This window comes from Tachypleus tridentatus, chromosome 13 (assembly GCF_004210375.1).
Source record: "Tachypleus tridentatus isolate NWPU-2018 chromosome 13, ASM421037v1, whole genome shotgun sequence".
NCBI classification, from domain to species: domain Eukaryota; kingdom Metazoa; phylum Arthropoda; class Merostomata; order Xiphosura; family Limulidae; genus Tachypleus; species Tachypleus tridentatus.
Window position 1 is genome coordinate 201393089 of NC_134837.1, and position 19537 is coordinate 201412625.

Below are 19537 nucleotides of genomic sequence, written 5' to 3' on the forward strand. Positions count from 1 at the left end.
GTATGTGTGCGTAGATGGCATACAAGAAGTTTATTAGACTGTGAATTTCAATTATACTTGTTAAATATGCGTTGAGCTTTTTACTTGTAATTACTGAATGGACAGGAAAATATTTTTTACAACTGGAATGTGTATTTTTGAAGCTTTTTAAGTGAAGTTGACAAATGGTTTCTGCGAATTTGAGAAGTTAAAGAATCTTCAGCAAATGAATTACGATATATAAATCACTAATCGATTTCAGTTCTGTTCTTTATAACAGAAAATGTACTTGTTAGCCATCAGTGATGACGATGACCGAAGAAGGTCGAAACGTTGTTCGCTCTTCTATGTAAAATATTTTCTCAACCCAAACGAGCCGTTTTTGCATATATACTTGTTAGTCAAATTAACGTTTTCGTTTATATCAGTTAGATATGCTATAGCAAATAGTTTTAAAGTACCTATTACAATCACAATTCTGCAAACAACTGAAATACAAAAGACATAAGGATGAACCAAGCGTTCTTTATTTGAGGCATTATGGGAAATGTGAGATGTTTCCTTGTGATTCGTGAGTGCCTTCAGTTTGGTAATTAATTGTCACATAAGTAAACTTCAGGTGTTGTAGAAAAGGTTGGCTGGTTTGGTCAACTAGACTATCTGCGTCTTGTAGAAGAGGAGATCCCAAAATGTTTTTTAGTTCTTCAATCATTCCCCCATTCATGTTCCACCCCATTAGGATAATGGTAAACCCACGGACTTACAACTCTGAAATTAAACCAGAATTCTATTCCATTCGGCGGATACATCAGATAATCCAATGTCGCTTTGCTCCACCCTTTTAAAGTTCAAATATTCACATTGTAGAGATGTGGTATCGTATGAGATACATATATAAATAAGATAGTTGCGGTCTTTAGAACTACTACCAAGATAAAGTCTTATGTAACATTTTCTTAAGATTTAAATCAGTGCTCGTTTTTATAATATATAATATTTGTGTTCCTAATTGTAAATTTCAGTGGCATGTTTTTAAACCATCATATTGTTTATAAGATTGGTTCTTACTGTTGGAGACTTCCATAACAGCAGTTTTCAAAGTCAAACAGAATAGAAACAGGAAAAGAAAACAAACAGACTTGTTAGACTTATCCTCATTGGGTGATTTCACTAGTTCAGTAAACACGGAACTAATAAAACGAAGTTAAAAGTGAAGCTCCATTTGCACGTGACGGTACCCGGTGTTATCAAAGAACGTGTTTAACCATCAAGTTCTGTAACAAAATATGTTGTGGCGCTTTCGACCAATCAAAATGGAAAGTGTACGACGTAGATTTCTACCATTATATCAATAACAACACACGTATGTCAAAAGACAAACGTTAATTTGAGAATAAAATTATATAAAAAAAAATAGTAGTAATATTTTTTTTTATTTCAGCTAACGCTTCGCTGGGCAGTAAAAGTTATTTTAGTATAACTTTATTGCCAAAATGTCTAAATCCCTCCAGTATGCACTGCACGTTCTGGAAAACAACAAAAAGTTAAGTTGAAGGAGTGATGATGAACAAAAGACGATATAAAAGATATGTATCGACGTGGTTTTGATTTGTGTGGACACTTTTTATGTTCTAAGTAGCTTGACTCATCACAGTATAAGATGTTTATTACAAAACAAACTGAGTGTTCTCCAAGTTTTCTTGGAGTTCTGTGCAATTATTAGAAAAACAAATTCATTTGATGTCTATACTGTGAAACAAGGAAGCTGGACGTGTACGAGGAAAAGTTGGGCACATATTTTCCTCTGTAATTATCATTTCTTTGTCGTCTCTATTTTGATAATGGACTGGTGTTATAATAAACGAAATGGCCCATTAACGTTAAGCGTCCTTCTTAGGAAACTGTCTTGAAATAATTTGGAACAGCACGTGTGACGGTTATGAAATTAAAGCGTAACCTCGAGTACACGCAAGCTCCTCGTTAAGCGAGCTCGATATTTAAAGGCCCCCCTCCCAGTGGCTCAGCGGTATGTCTGCGGACTTACAACGCTAAAAAACCGGGTTTCGATACCCGTGGCGGGCAAAGCACAGATAGCCCATTGTGTAGCTTCGTGCTTAACTCAAAACAACAACAACTATATTTAAACATTCATAGTCCGTAGCGCTCCACGCGGACCAGCTATTAAATAATGATAAGAGTCTCGTATGTTGAAACATCTTTCACCACAGTCTCTCAGAATGTCTTCGGATTCACACTGCTAAAAACCGGGTTTAGATATCCCTAGTGGGCAAAGCACAGATAGCCCATTGTGTAGCTTCGTGCTTAATTCCAACTCGAAAAAAATCCACAATGCTCTAGGCAGTTGGATTTCATTAACGCCACGATAAATTTGAGGCATTATGAGATACGTTTTGAAATAATCCCTTGCATTTATAACTGTTGGGAATTAGTGTTTGATATATAAGTAAGCGTCAAATTCTGGAAAATAGTATTCACTGAATAAGTTATTTACTGTTTGAAGCTTATCTCATAACGGCTGGTATGGGTATTAACACTTTTATTGATAAGCATAGAACATCGTTTCGACCTTCCTAGGTCATCTTCAGGTTAACAAAGAGCACTTCAGAAGGCACACGCCCGTGGCTTTAATTTATTTAAATTCTTTAAAAACAATGATGGATATTTTATTTCAAAAACCATAAAAAACGATTTATTTATTGGGGAACACACATTTATCGCTTACCACTTCGTATACTTCATATAATTTTAGAAAGACTTGTAGTAATCAAAGCACTGAAGTTTCATCTTCCTGTGATAAGTTTTAAATTTTAAAGCCACAGGTACATGCCTACTTAAGTAGTTAAATAACTTATTTAGTGACCTGCAATCTCCCGTACTTGACCCTAATTAAAGGAAACTATACCCTCCAATCACTCTAATATTGTCAGCTACAAAGTATCATTTCTAAACATGTCCCCCGGTAAGTCGACGGTAAGTTTATAAACTTACATTGCTAAAACTTGGATTTTAATCTCCTGCGTTGGATAGATGACGCGTAACCCATTGTGTTATTTTGAACATACAAAAATCTTTGTGTATGTTTGTCCGTTATCTGACTACTTCTAGGTCGCTGGACCAATCTCAACCAAACTTTGTGGGTTGATAGTCTGGAAAAAGGAGCATGTTAGTGGGGGTTCGTAACCGTTCCTTTCCCTCATTATTACATTTATGGAGTATTTATTATCTTTGACACAAGTTAACGTTAACTACGTTCTTAGATGGCACCATGTCCTTACACCGAAAAATAAAACTTTATTCAACTCTCTGTAACACAACATAAGAACAAGGTACACAAGCGTGTTATATATCTCGGAGAGTGTGCTAGCACTATGAAGAAATGCAGTGAAAAAAATGAGCGTCACTACTACAATAGAACATACACGATGATGAAGTTTCTACTCCAACAGTAACCATAAGGCTCATATGAAGAACTATTTCTTTGGTTCTACCACCTGCCTACTCTGATCCGTGACCATTCAACTTCAGCCCGTAAGACACTTCTGTAACAACTGAACATCAGTTACTTAATCATGTGAAAAGACATTAACAGCTGGATGTTGAACCTGAGTAAGTGAAATCACACCTGCCACTACTACGTTCTCCGCTACCGCTTTCTAAAACACCACACGTGCTTTCACATAGTGAGTTCTTAAAGTCAGTACAGAACGTTTGGTGACTTAATGACGAATACTGTAACAATATTTCATGTTATAAATGAATTATGTGAAAGGATTTCTGTGTGATTTATCACAGTATTAACGCCCACATTTTTTAAAGCTCATAATCCACACGAAGGACGGGTGTCTCAGCTTGTAATATATATAATAAACAATATCATACTAACCATTGTAAAACGTTCTTTCTACCTTCCACCAAATGCAACCGCATTATTTAAAATTATATATATATATATCAGTGAAAATAAATATGTGGGATGTTATGGGCTTGAGTACCCATATCTCGCTCTCTTAATTTCTATTTCTATATCTGTTGCTATTCTTGTATTTCTTATGTGAGACTGGAGAATGAAGGCTATGACTGATAGACGGTGTATCTCCACCGCAATATGAGTCCTATTCCGTAGTCACCTCCAAAATGTAGGGTACCTTTCATAATCCCACATTATAGTTTGTACCCTGAGATCTTTTCTATTAGGGAAGCACTTTTTGTTTAATTTATTTTTGTTTCGTTTCTTTATTATAACAAACTAATATATATATGTGGATAGAGACCCACTTGTTTACCAAAAAGATTTATGATAATATTTTATTACTATTGTACGATGTATTAAATGCTTTGATGCTTTACGTAATTTCCAAAAAGTATTCTACTCGCCCTCTTTTGGTTAAAACTTGAAGGTTTTAGTCATGCTTATTAACATTGAATTATTTAACTTTAACAGTGCTTTCTTTTGACAGAATGAAGTTTCTTTCGGTTATTTTAAACCTTGTTTCAACTTTTAAGTTAAAACTTTGAATCAGTGTTACATTTTAGTGTCTTGTATTCAAAGTTCAAATCGCCGTAAGTTTCAGTATGTGTGAAAAAGTTATACTTAGTTCTAGAGTGTTGATAACAAATATAAAAATGCTGTAAGATGTTTAAAACTTTAGACTGAAGGAACTTTCTATTTAATTGATATTGTTTTAAAAATCAAATTAACTGCAGACAGATATTAGGAACAAAAACCAAAACTGACTTTTTTTGCATAATAAAAAGGCCTAAAGGTGTTGCTAAAACTACTAATCTAAAACTAATAATAAATATCTTACCTTTCATTGAGCCAAAAAACGTCAGATATAGTCTTGATATAATAGCACAATGTAGTTGAAAATAAATAATTAACTATAGACGTTTTTTCTCCACATTCATCTTTCGTTTACAAACCTCTGACTTTGGGCTGTAATTAATAAATTTAGAAGAACGTGGACAGAAAACATCTGTAATCGACTTGATTTTTATAATAAATTTTAAGCATTTTTAAAAAAATATATTTTGCTGGCTTTTGGTGTTTAGATCCTACTTGTTTCGATATAATTTCATTGTGCATTTATTATTGTAAGGTATTATTTTATCTGTTCAGAGTTAAATTACTTTTTGGATCAGTATGAAATGAACATAGAAATTTAGTCAAATTATCTTTATTGGGAAAGCAGCTAATCAATAGCACTCATCGCTATCTCTTGAGAAACTATAATCCAATAGTTATATTTAACTTCCACTATTATAGTTGGACGTGGTTTTGTAGCAATGGGACGCGAACCATGTATACACAGGTTCTCAAAATAGACTCACTAATCATTATTCCACATCCGGTCTTATATGTCGATAAATAGTGATGATTGATAAACAAACAACAAAATAGATTTTTCGTGTATTTACGGAATTGATTTAAAGATACAAATATTTTGATTAATTCACAAACAACACCAGTAAACACTATCATATAATCGCGTGTAGTTCACGTATACGCTCACCTGAACTGTGTGAACTCTGTCTCATCTAATCACGTGTACTCTGCCTATAAGCTCACTGTTTTATGTCGATTTCTTCATATTTTGACTAAGTCTGCAGTGAAGAGTGTAACACCAGAAATATCATATAAAGTAAACAACAACATACAGAGAACTTTCTATTATTTATTATTACATCAATTAATATTGCACAATGCAAGTTGTTGGGTAAGGTTATTTCTTTATATTCTTACATTTATAGCTGGCCTGCGAATAAATGGGCATCTCAACAAAAATAGATCTTTGTGATAATGTGTCGCAGGTATGTTCAGTGTATCTTGTATAAAACATCTAAAGGATTTTCAACACGAAAGTAGGTAATGCTTTCACCTAGAAGGTGAGCTGTTGTTTCAAACACTATACAATTATCAGTTATCGACTGTCCTTCTACAGAATGAAGTGGTAGAAACATTGTTCACCCCATACCAGCGACATAACTCTTAAAAAATAATATTTAATGGAGAAATGTGTAACTGGTTTTATGAAAACGATAAACCGTTGATTTTCTCAAGGCATACTTCATTCTCTAGGGATGAAATTTGAGTTGACGGGTTATCCAAGATAAAACATAGCATGGAAATATCCCAAAAATCCACTCCACGCCCCAGATTTATAAAACAATAAAAATGGGGCTCAGTTTTGTACTGTGAGAAACGAATTGCCATTTGTTTCACGTGTTCGTCATCAGCAAAACGTATTAGGTCCACCTTAATAAGTTTTAGCGTTGTTTGATACGTTTAACAAGGATTGACATTTTCACATTTTGAGTCAGTAAATTTTTAGTACATCATAAACTGTGATGGATAAAAATATTATATTTCTGGTTATTCTAAGAGCAGTAGTTAAATTGGAATGGTTAAAAATGAGGAACTCTCATATTTTTCCATCACTGATATAGGAACACATTTGGCAAAAGTAAAAAGGTAGGAGGGGAACAGGAATATAGCTACCCTACAGTGTGGCCCAGTTTAACTCCTGGTAATTAAAACAATCACTCCACTAAAAACATACATGGAAACCTACTAAATCATTATGTAGAAATCAGTAGTGTGAGAAATGGTTGGGTTTGTTTTTATTCAGTTTGGGTACAGCTAGAAGGCAGCCAGAAGCTATCAAGAGAAAAACCAGTTTTTGGACTGTAGGTCCAAAGACGACGAACGCTCATGTTTTGAGTGCATTCTGATGACATGGTCTGGAATTCCCCTTCATTATCAATACTTTCTTCAAGGAATCTGTGAGTAGATGATGAATAAAATTCAGTTCAGTTTGTTGAGAAGATGAAATACAAACCATATATAGTTCCTCAGCGTTTTGTAAACTGTTATTAGAATACACATACAAAGAAATATATATGTATCTTTACATTTCAGTTCTTAACATTAGTTTAAATACATACACACACACACAGGTATGTTTCAGTTTTCATATCAACTGAGGCTCTTTTATACACACATACAGATATATATACTTACACACAAGTTTCTATCCACACTCCTTGTCGGAAATCCTCCACATTAACAACGGTTTGCCAGAGTCCTTTTGTGTCCTTCATTCGAAGAGGAAATATTTTTCTTCTCATCAAAGGGCATTGTAAATCTTCATTTTCTTTCGGCAGATGGCGGTCCGGAACTTCTTCCTCTGTCAGATGTTCTGATTTTAACAAATCTGCGATCTTTTGATTGGAGGACAGCGCATCGAAAATTACATCTCTGCGTAACAAAATCACATTTTATATTATCAATTTCGGGAGAAACACGGCTACGTATGTAAGATGTTTTTACTGAAATATGTAATACATTATCATTTTATCAAACGCACGGTTGGTTAAGGAATTCATCTCACAATCTGTGGGTCGCGGATTCGAACCCTGTGACTAAACATACTTTCAGCCATGGGGGCGTTATACTGTTATGATCTACTCCACTTTTTTGGTAACGAGTAGCCCAAGAAATTGCCTGTTTGCTTTCCCTCTTGTCTATCACTTCTAAATGAGGGACGGCTAGAGCAGATAGGTCTCGAGTAGCTTTACATGAAATTTAATAAACAAACATTTAGATGGATTAACGTGCTGGACTATGGATCTGAGGTTCTATGTCCTCCCATCACCCTATTTTGGAGCCCCGATGTGACTGTCTGATAAAAGAGTTGGCGGTGGGTATTGTTGACTAGTTGCCTTTCCTCTAATCTATCACATCTAAAAGGACAACTTAGGAAATAACTGTCAATTAACCATGCTCGAAATTCAACAAATAAACAGCTTTAGTTGAAATTGTAACTTTCAGTCTAAATGGTTTAGGTATGTACCATTTGATTCAGTTATAACTTATAGCCGAGTCTCCGGCAGTAGTGTGATCTGTGTCTTGAGGATGGTGCTCGAGATTGTATGGTTAATTTAGGAAGACTAGAGCCACGATTTGATTGTTGGTTCTAACGAAAGAGTCAAGTAATGTATACTTATTATTTACAAATGATAACTAAACAGAGTGGACAGGCTGAAGAAAAGAACGATAACACATAATTTAAAACTGTTTCATGAGTCCCTAATTTAAACCTACTTTATTCTAAAAACCACAGAAAGCTGTCTGGTAAATGTACTTCAGAGATGTCGGAAGCAGGGGGAGGGCCAATAATACCACCACTCTTACATATTTGTCTTGTATAGCAACTGTAAATTATATTAATTTTCTGAGGAGTATGCCTCTTCGCAGTTCTTTATATGTCAGTCTCTCTTTATAAAATCTGCAAGTCTGACCAAGCACCCCTATTTTACAATTCCTTCCTACATCACTGTATTTCTGTACATTATTAAGCCAAGTTCAAATGTTCAGCAATAGGTGATAGGTCGTCATGATGTGGCTTGTATAGAAAATCATAATTTTCTTTTTGTCTTATATTCAGGAAATTCCATCAAAAGAAATAACCAGCTAATAATATCCTTAGCTTATGCGATGTTTGTTAGCTACCATTAGACGTATAGCATATATATAAAGTTCACTTCTTCTTTGTGGGTATTTGGGTATGTTGTATTTTAGACACTCAAGAGGGTCAGCTGCACAAGACCTAAAAAGTGACGAAGACATTACTTTGAACTGGTGTACTTGGTCACAGCCTTGGTCCCTTCGGAGACGGCGTGTTTGGCCAACTCTCCAGGTAAAAGCAGACATACTGCAGTTTGAATCTTCCTGTTCGTGACATATATATAAAGTTTGTTTGTTTTTAATTTCGCGCAAAGCTACACAAGTGCTATCTGCGCTAGCTGATCCTAATTTAGCAGTGTAAGACTAAAGGGAAGGCAGCTAGTCATCACCACCCACCGCCAATTCTTGGGCTACTCTTTTACCAACGAATAGTGAGATTGACTGCCACATTATAACGCCCCCACGTCTGAAAGGGCGAGCATGTTTGGTGCGACGTGGATTCGAACCCGAAATCCCCAGATTACGAGTCGAGTACCTTAACTACCACCTGGCCATGCCGGGCCTTGTTTTTTTGTTAAGCACAAAGCTGGGTATCTGTGCTGTGCTCACCCAGGCTATCGAAACTCAGTTTTTAGCGTTATAAACCTTCAGATATACCGTTAAGCCAGTGGGGCTGTATTCAAAACAAAATAAACAAAAAGATGCGCACAGCTTTCAGAGTGATCTTATTTAGTAAATAGAACTGATCTTAAGTAGTTGATACCCCCGTGGCTCAGTTACGAGTCTCACAGCTTACGACGTAACAACTCGGATTTCGATGCCTGAGGGTAGGCAAACCACAAACAGATCATTATGTAGCTTTGTGCTTAGCAAACACGAGCAGACTTCAGTAGTTATTAGTTCAAAATACTTTAACCATCTAATTAAAACATATTCTTCCATCCAGACATTAAGATTTGTTTTGTTTTGAATTTCGCGCAAAGCTACACGAGAGCTATCTGCGATAGCTGTCCCTAATTTAGCAGTGTAAGGCTAGAGGGAAGGGAGCTAGTCATCACCACCCACCGCCCACTCTAGGGCTGGCTACTCTTTTACAAACGAATGGTGGGATTGACCAAAACATTATAACGCCCCATGACTAAAAGGGCGAGCATGTTTGGAATGAAAGGTATTCGAACCCGTGACCCTCGGATTACGATTCTAGTGCCTTATCCACCTGGCCATGCCGGGCCAGACATTAAGGAATAAAGTAAAACACTAAGATTTACCTCGGATAATCTTCATCTTCGAGGCAGTAGAGAGATGTATTTTTAGCACACGTAGGAGTTTCGATGTTTTGTTCATGACCTAATTCGCTAATTTTCTCAAAGTGGGGACGAGTTTCGGTGAGGATTTGAACGGGAGAACCGTGCTTGTCTGTGAATACCCTCGAATCAATTAAGACCGTTTGGTTTGCACTTGTTGGACCTGCCAGTGCGACCACTCGAAAGAACTTAAACACTGAAGGATGCCTAGAAGAACGGCCGTACTTCTGTGCAAGAATTGAGCTTTTCAACTTATTGGGCATTGCATCTGTTCTGGTATACTGTACGTTTCGCTTGGTGCGCTTCGAAAGGTGGACATCTTCTTCAGAAAACGAAACTTTGCTGGAAGATAGTTCAGAGTTCCTTTCTAGCGGACCCTTCAGAGATCCGTCTTTACGTTTTTCCGGCACTCTCTTATCAAGTTTACGCACAGCTCTCTGTATGCTACCCTGTATCCGGTCAGCTTTCTTGATTGGTTTTCCGTCTTTACCTACGGTTCGGAAATCCAATATGGATAGTTCTTTATCTCTGGGTAGATGAAAAGAATAAAAGTAACTATTTCTCGGGTTTGAGCCGTTTTTTTCGTATACTTCTTGCTCAGGAACAGGAAAAACTTGCTTTCGAGCACGAAGCAAGCGTTGTGGAAGGGGTAGGGTATCTTCTTCCCGTCGATAAGAGATGATTGGTTCACCAGGAAGTCGTCGATTGTTTACCAAGTCTTCGTAGGTATAGCCTGTCGTTTTGTGATCCAGGCTGTCATCGGACAGGGCTTGAAAAGATGGATGAGTATCTGGTGAATGAACGGATGACGTGGGAGCCTGTGGGTGATAACGGTAGTCTTGAACGTAAGGAGGACTGGACTGTTTGGTTGATGTTGAAGATGGAAGCCTAGCTGACTCTACGTGACCCTCAGATGAAGAAACTTTGGGGTAGTATGCTCTTTCTTCACGTTGTTGCTGTTCCGAACGCTGTTGTTCTATCGGTTTTAGCTTTTCCAGAAAACTGGTATCTGTGTCAATAAGAGCATCGAAAGAACTCGGAATCTTATGAAACATTCCGGTTTGGCTTTCGGAGAAGGCGGGGCTATAGGCGTTACTGAACTGACTATTTTTAACAGTGGGTGATTTGGACTCTTCTCTATCGGTTGAACGACGGTCATGATAATAGACAGAAGTGTCAGGATGGTTTTTATTATCATAATATTGCACTGAAAGTGGAGACCCAGCTGCGTAACTCTCACGTGATGGGTTTTGATACTCTCCTTCTCGGGGTTCTTTTTCATAGACAGGCTGAGGTTGTTGTTGAAGATAACGTGATGGAACATTTTTAGGCTGTTCAGCTATTGGATAGGCTCGCTGGTCATACTGAACCTGTACGGAGTCCGTGTAAGGGTCTTCTACTGAATACTGTGGTGTATTTCGGTCTACAGAATGTTCTGGGCGATAATGCGGTGTAAGCGACTCTTCTGGTACTCCCTCTTGTGTTTCGTACACGTAGGTGGGTTGTCGAGAAGGAGGCTTATACTTTCTTTCACCTGAAGAGTTGTCTTCGTCACCTCGATTGTAATACGATACAGGTTGTTCAGGTAACTGCTCGGGGACCTCTTGTCTTGAGTAGTATATTGGTTGTGATGGAGGACTGCTGTTCTCTAGCCGGGCATATTGACCTGGATGTTCATGGAGTGGTTTTCTTTCAAACTGAGGTTGTCCAACCTCGTAGTACGTCTGTGGTACTTCTTGGGAGTTGGATTGGCTGGACGAAGATTGGTCAGTAGATGGATAGTGTTGTTCTGTAACTTCCCTGGATGGTGGATAAAGTTGATAAGTATTATCATTTTGTGTAGATTGCTCTTCACTAGGTCTTATACGTGTCCCATACGGTTGGCCTTTATAGGTAGGGCCTGTTTCAGCCTGATATTCTACGGCTGGCTCAGTGCTAATATAATGTTGTGGGTATTTGGTATCTTCCTGTATTTCAGGATTAGTTGGTCTCTCATTGTACTCAGGGTATTCAGCAACTATTACCTCAGGTCTTGGATGAGGTATTGATCTTTGGTCAGAACCTTCTATATATCTGTGACCTGTACCAGGTTGTGAATACTCATGACTAGAAAGTGGGGGCTTGTCTGTTAGTTCAGAGGGAGACCTCCCTTTCTGATCCTCAGAGGGTCTCTGAACAGGTACTTCGTAATGGACAGGAACAGGAATTGGTATTGGTCTCAATTCATAGTCCACCCCTGCAATGGGAACATCTCGAAAACTGAGAAAATCGCGAACAAATTCTGGCATAGAGTCGCCAGGACTTAGAGCATTTTGTAGTTCTGAGGGATTATCTGTTACAGAGAGGTAGGTAAATGTCTTTGGACTTTTATGTTGCTGAGCTAACACCACGAATGTACACAGTTGTACAGAAACTACCAGAAACAGTGTTGCAATGGTCATGGTTACCTACAATCAAAGTGATTAATATAGATTAATATGAATTTCATAATAACAGAGTTGAAGATTTTTCAACAAAAGATATCTATTATTTGATATTTCCCAACGCAACAATAATTAAAAACCATCTCAAACTTTAATTTAGTGACGCTATAAAAATACCATGTGAAATCACTACTAACTTACATAACAATGAAACATCCATCATAATTAATCATTGTTACACAACAATGAAACGCATTCCATTGTTAATCATAACTTACACAGCAATGAAACATCTACCATTTATACTCATTACTTACACAACAATGAAACATCCATCATAATTAATTATTGTTACACAACAATGAAACGCATTCCATTGTTAATCATAACTTACACAGCAATGAAACATCTACCATTTATACTCATTACTTACACAACAATGAAACATCTATCATAATTAATCATTACTTACACAACAATGAAACATCTACCATAATTACTCATTACTTACACGTAAATGAAACATATACCGTTATCAATCATTGCTTACACAACAATGAAACATTCACCATTATTAATCACTACCCGATAACCCGTGGTGCCAGTGCTCACTTGGGGTGCCAGCAATTGGTAAAGATAACAGTGCATGGTGGCAATGAAGGTTTGCAGCCTTGTATAATAATCTCTGTTGAATTTTATTTTCTTGTCCAAAGACAATAAAAATGTCAAATACTCCGTAAACATCTACCATTGTTACTCATTACTTACACAACAATGAAACATCTACCATAATTAATCATTACTTAAACAATAATAAGACATCAACCATAATTAATCATTACTTACACAACAATGAGACATTTCCCATAATTACTCATTACTTACATAACAATGAGATATCAACCATAATTAATCATTACTTACACAACAATGAAGCATCTACCATTACATTACAGTGAAATATCTACCATAATTAACATGTTTTCAGGGAAACTTGGTAACAAGTAACAAATAACCTATATTGAAAGGTTAAATAAATATATAAATGTGTGTTTTCTTATAGCAAAGCCACATCCGGCTATCTGCTGAATCCACCGAGAAATATATAAGATATGATATTATATTTTGAATCTAATAACCATTCTCTAGTTGTATAAGGAAATACTAAAATAACTAATGTTCGTAAGTGTAAAGAAACCAGACATATAATAAGACAACAGATCATTTGTAACATTTTTTTTTTAAATTCGCGCAAAGCTACACGAGGGCTATCTGGGCTAGCCGTCCCTAATTTAGCGGTGTAAGACTAGAGGAAAGGCAGTTAGTCATCACCCACCGCCAACGCTTGGTCTACTCTTTTACCAATGAATAGTGGGATTGACCGTAACATTATAATGCCCCCACGGCTGAAAGGGCGAGCATGTTTGGTACGACGGGGATTCGAACCCGCGACCCTCAGATTACGAGTCGAACGCCTTAACCCTCTTGGTCATGCCGAGCTCTGTAACATTATTAAAATTGTTATTAAGATCATGACAAATGAAACCAAAATTGTTGGGTAAAACAAATGTTTTTATTTTTTAAGGATTTATATCTGTTGTAGATTATACACTTGTGTTAGTTTCTCTTTGTGAAGATATTTTAATCTTCGAAAATGAACTTTAATAATACTATGTGCTTTAGTTTCCTTATAAAGTGTGAAATGTTATTATGACCTTGCTATATTATAATAACAGAGAAGCTGTGATTTACAGTATAATGAAAAGCGAGGCTATGCGGCTGTGTTAAAATGAAAACTTAGCTACGTTGCTGCAGTATAATGAAAACGAGGCTGTGAAGTTGCAATAAAATGAACACGAGGCTATGGGGCTGAAATAAGATGAAAATTACAAAAACTCTGTGTTTGTAATTAAGCACAAAACTAATCGGTGCTCTCTCAACCATGGGTATCGGAACCGGTTTATAGCAGACATACTGTTCTGCTGGTATCGGTTAATGTTACAATTAAACCTAGGCTATGCGATGCTTTTACAACGAAAATTAATCTGTGATGCTGCACTGGGGAAGGACAATAGAGCGAAGTAAGTCAGTATGGTTTAGTAAAGGTTTAAGAGGGTTATCTGCGGTACACTTCTCTAATTGTGAAATGAGTGAAGTCACCTATTCAACAGCTTGTTCAACCATAATCAAATATTGGGATGCTAACGTTTTATTTACAATGTAATCGCGTCCATAAAATGTGAAGCGTGATTTTACGTCAATGGGACACAAACCACGAAACCTCAAGTTCATAGTCGAGTAAATTTTTATGCAAACCATTGAAGTATTCAACATGAATGACAACCTTAATGTTTGCATATATTAGTCCATAATTTTGAGCTAATGATAGTGTATGTGGGGGAAGAAGGGAGACATGGCAACCAATTACCATCACCGCCATCACAATGGCATCCTAAGATTCTTTAAACCAATTAAGAAGAGTGAATGATAGTTTTTATAATGCGGTGACATATTGAGTATATTAAGTGGAAAGTACCCTTGAACCAGGGCCCTTTTTATCTGCAAACACACACACACACACACACTAATAATTAGATATAAGATGCCTTTCAAGATGAAAGTTTTGAATTATTGTATGTTGTTAGGTTTGGGCATACAGTATTTAAATTCCTTAAATAATACTCTGATATAGGTTTCTTATGCCATTACATTGAACAGAAAAACTTTCAAGACATCTAAACATTCAGCAAGTAATGCTTCATAAAGTGAATCAGTTTAATACTTAACAATTACTTTATAAAACAAATCAGTTTAATACTTAACAATTACTTTATAAGAGAAATCAGTTTAATACTTAACAATTACTTTATAAAACAAATCAGTTTAATACTTAACAATTACTTTATAAGAGAAATCAGTTTAATACTTAACAATTACTTTATAAAACAAATAAGTTTAATACTTAAAAATTACTTTATAAGAGAAATCCGTTTGATACTTAACAATTACTTTATAAAACAGATCACTTTAATTCTTAACAATTACTTTATAAAACAAATCAGTTTAATACTTAATTACTTTATAAAACAAATCAGTTTAATACTTAATTACTTTATAAAACAAATCAGTTTAATACTTAACATTTACTTTATAAAACAAATCAGTTTGATACTTAACATTTACTTTATAAAACAAATCAGTTTAATACTTAACAATTACTTTATAAAACAAATCAGTTTAATACTTAATTACTTTATAAAACAAATCAGTTTAATACTTAACATTTACTTTATAAAACAAATCAGTTTGATACTTAACATTTACTTTATAAAACAAATCAGTTTGATACTTAACAATTACTTTATAAAACAAATCAGTTTAATTCTCAACAATTACTTTATAAGAGAAATCAGTTTAATACTTAACAATTACTTTATAAGAGAAATCAGTTTAATACGTAATTACTTTATAAAACAAATCAGTTTAATACTTAACATTTACTTTATAAAACAAATCAGTTTGATACTTAACAATTACTTTATAAAACAAATCAGTTTAATACTTAACATTTACTTTATAAAACAAATCAGTTTGATACTTAACAATTACTTTATAAAACAAATCAGTTTAATTCTTAACAATTACTTTATAAGAGAAATCAGTTTAATACTTAACAATTACTTTATAAGAGAAATCAGTTTGATACTTAACAATTACTTTATAAAACAAATCAGTTTAATTCTTAACAATTACTTTATAAGAGAAATCAGTTTAATACTTAACAATTACTTTATAAAACAAATCAGTTTAATACTTAATTACTTTATAAAACAAATCAGTTTAATACTTAACATTTACTTTATAAAACAAATCAGTTTGATACTTAACATTTACTTTATAAAACAAATCAGTTTGATACTTAACAATTACTTTATAAAACAAATCAGTTTAATTCTTAACAATTACTTTATAAGAGAAATCAGTTTAATACTTAACAATTACTTTATAAGAGAAATCAGTTTAATACTTAACAATTACTTTATAAGAGAAATCAGTTTAATACTTAACAATTACTCTGTAAAACAAGTTTAATATTCAACAGTTACATCGTCAAACAATCCATTTGATTACTTAACAATTGCTTTATATTCTTGAATAAATACTGTTCCGTAAGTCTTAAGAATAAAGGGTAATAAAGAATAAATGGACTCTTCTAAATGAAAGTGTTTTCTTGTTTTATTTTATGCGATGTTTCGTGCAAAAAAATACCACGTTACAATGGAATTAGTATCAAATTCTTTCTAAGCCTAATTACTTTATAACACAGTTCAGTTTAGTACTTAACAATTACTCCATGAAACAAACTATTTTAATAATTAAAAATTGCAAATCACAAAATAGATACTTCTGATTTTATAAGATAAGCAGTTTAATCTCAGCTTCTCTCTTGCCCGATTTTACTGTTTTGTTGTTGTTGCGAATCCTCGAACCCTGTAATTCCGGTTCTAGGTATAGTATATAATAGTTATCATATACAAACTCCTCACGATTATGAACAAGTCAGGGCCTGGCATGGCCAAGCGCGTAAGGCGTGCGACTCGTAATCCGAGGGTCGCGGGTTCGCGCCCGCGTCGCGCTAAAACATGCTCGCCCTCCCAGCCGTGGGGGCGTATAATGTGACGGTCAATCCCACTATTCGTTGGTAAAAGAGTAGCCCAAGAGTTGGTGGTGGGTGGTAATGACTAGCTGCCTTCCCTCTAGTCTTACACTGCTAAATTAGGGACGGCTAGCACAGATAGCCCTCGAGTAGCTTTGTGCGAAATTCCAAAACAAACAAACAAACAATATGAACAAGTCAAGGCCTTTAGATCGTTGTACTCGGTTTCTGTATTCCAGTTATTGGTTAGTTGTAAGAATTTATGTTATATTTTAATAATAATTATAAGTGAGGTAGCATAAAAAAGAGAACTTTCTAAATATTGTGCAACATTTAGTGTTTGTTCTGCTTTGACAGTTACCATATTGATTTAGGCCTAACTCAATGTTCACTAGTCAATATTTCATAACCAAGTCCTTTCTGAAAGTCAATTTAACACGTTTAACAGAAAAATAAACATAAGAAAAGATATTGAGACAAGTGTGTTTTTTTCCACTTTGTTCGATTCTAAGGTAAATTTGATTCACAGCTTCATCAACCAGTATTAAACAGCTAATCTGCTTCACCTGATCCGTTCCTAATAATGAATAATTTAATATCCATGCCTGGTCCTCACTACACATAACTTCAATAACTCGAATGTAGTACTTGTTAGTTCTTACAAATTTCATTAGAGAAGTAGTAGCTATGGTCTTTTTGGATCCATGTATTACTGGATCATTCCTCTAATTTCATTCACGACACAGAACTGTTTAGCTAACCTGGATGGATAGATTGGGATATTATAAGTTACTGTAACACCCCTCTCAATCACCAATGACCACAACATCTAATAGTTACAGCGACTTTTGATTTGGAGCTTATATTTGTCCCTAACATTTAGTAGTTGTGGTGTAGCTTTAAGAGGTCTAACCTACAGATAACCAGTATCAAACCAAAGTGCAGATAATCAAAAGAAATGTAATACTTGGCTTAACCTACAACTTACAGCACTTTTCTCAAACAACTTGACACTCACTAAGTCACATTGTATGATAAACAGTAAAATAACTGTTATGGCTACTGAAAATGTTATTAGCGTTACTAGCAAGATGGCTATAAATTTAACCAACTCATGAATCTCCGTAGGGTCTATATAGTAGTTAAATCTATTTTCTGCTAAGATTCTCACCATTTTCTTCGCCTATCCACTCCTTGTTTTAGATTCAATACTTTAACAAGAACTTGGAGACTTAGGTCATAACGTCTTAACTAATAATACTTTGAAACAGTGGTAGATGAATGCAGAGAGGTTCTTGTCACCGTGTGTTTTATGTACATATATCTCTTGCGCCGATTAACGTCAGCTCCTAATATATGACTCTGCACTGTTTTTTCTGACAACTATTTTCATAGAGAAACATGCCTAAGATCTTCTGTTCTTTCAGTAAATCAAGTTTCTGTCATTTTAGAGACATCTTAACTTCGCACGAGCTGTGGCGCGTGACTGTATCACGCTCATCCCGTAACCAAAGTATAAAGATATTATTGTTGGTAAATCCATTCACCCGCAGCTTTACCCTGTCGACAACAGACACGAGCTAGAAAAAGTGTTTAATACGCGGTTAGACTGTGTTAACAAACATTGTTCTCAGAATAACGAACGTTGGTCTTGTTAAAAAAACAAAAGTGCATTATTTAATGCAGCCATACTTAACACTGTCTTATTCAGAACCCCCGACTGTTTGACAGTTCGTACTTGGTGGTGATTCAGTTTACTCTAGTTCGGTACTGCACAAAAGTAGGCCACAGGTATCAATAAGTTATTTATTTACAACATATTAAAAGAAAAGATGTAAACGCATTTTATTACCGGTTCGTTGTAGTTGGTATATTGTCTGTTCTAAATAACTATTAATACATATCTGCGTACACGGGTAAAATTTAAAACTTTGATTAGGAAAATCAAATTAGGGATTAGGGATAGCCATTCAGCATATGTATAAAACAAGGTGTCGCTCAAGTTGAACTTTTGGTTTACGTATGTTTGGAATTTCGCGAAAAAAACTACTCGAGGGCTATCTGAGCTAACCGTCCCTAAGTTAGCAGTATAAGATTAGAGGGAAGGCAGCTAGTCATCACCACCCACTGCCAACTCTTGGACTACTCTTTTACCAAGGAACAGTGGGATTTATTGTAACATTATAATGCCCTCGCAGCTGAAAGAGCGAGCATATTTGGTGTGACAGGAATTCAAACCCGCAACCTTCAAATTACGAGTCGAGTATAGAGAAAACATCATTAGAACAAAGAAGAACACAATTATTAACAGTTTAATAAACGACTGTCATTATTGCCTACTAATCCTCTGTAATTGTAGCATCGTCTACAGGTCGATTTAACCAACAATGACGAATAATAATAAACGTATCATATTCTTGACCCCCGTAAAGGAGAATTAGCTTTATAATTCGATCACAACGTGACCTTAATATTCAGTAAACTCTAAAATTATTCTTTTAATTTATCAATATTTAGTCGCAGAAACTGTGAATTTAAAATAAGATTTTCTTCGTTAATGTCTCCAGATATAAATAGTATCTATAGAAGTTAATAGTGTACAGTCAGAAAATTACTGATTTTTCTACGTTATGAACTAAATGTCACCAGATTTAACTAGTATCTATAGAAGTTAATAGTATACAGT

General features: G+C 35.2%; 1 protein-coding gene across 1 annotated transcript; it reads right to left on the reverse strand.

Moving 5' to 3' along the window:
- Positions 1–5664: 5664 nt before the first annotated feature.
- Positions 5665–18253, reverse strand: LOC143239785 (uncharacterized). Its single transcript, XM_076481294.1, has 4 exons — positions 18023–18253; positions 9736–12218; positions 7022–7258; positions 5665–6781 (listed from the first exon to the last, which is right to left on the reverse strand). Exons 1-4 carry the CDS (start codon positions 18023–18025, stop codon positions 6622–6624), a joined length of 2883 nt encoding a protein of 960 aa, XP_076337409.1. The 5' UTR covers positions 18026–18253; the 3' UTR covers positions 5665–6621.
- Between the last annotated feature and the right edge of the window lie 1284 nt (positions 18254–19537).

Bases quoted from the DNA above. Each gene is read 5' to 3' on its own strand.
- LOC143239785 (XM_076481294.1), bottom strand. The intron at 7,259-9,735 runs GTAAATCTTAGT...TTTGTTACGCAG, and splicing joins GAAGATGAAGATTATCCGAG to AGATGTAATTTTCGATGCGC. The intron at 6,782-7,021 runs GTAAGTATATAT...ATCTACTCACAG, and splicing joins GTGTGGATAGAAACTTGTGT to ATTCCTTGAAGAAAGTATTG.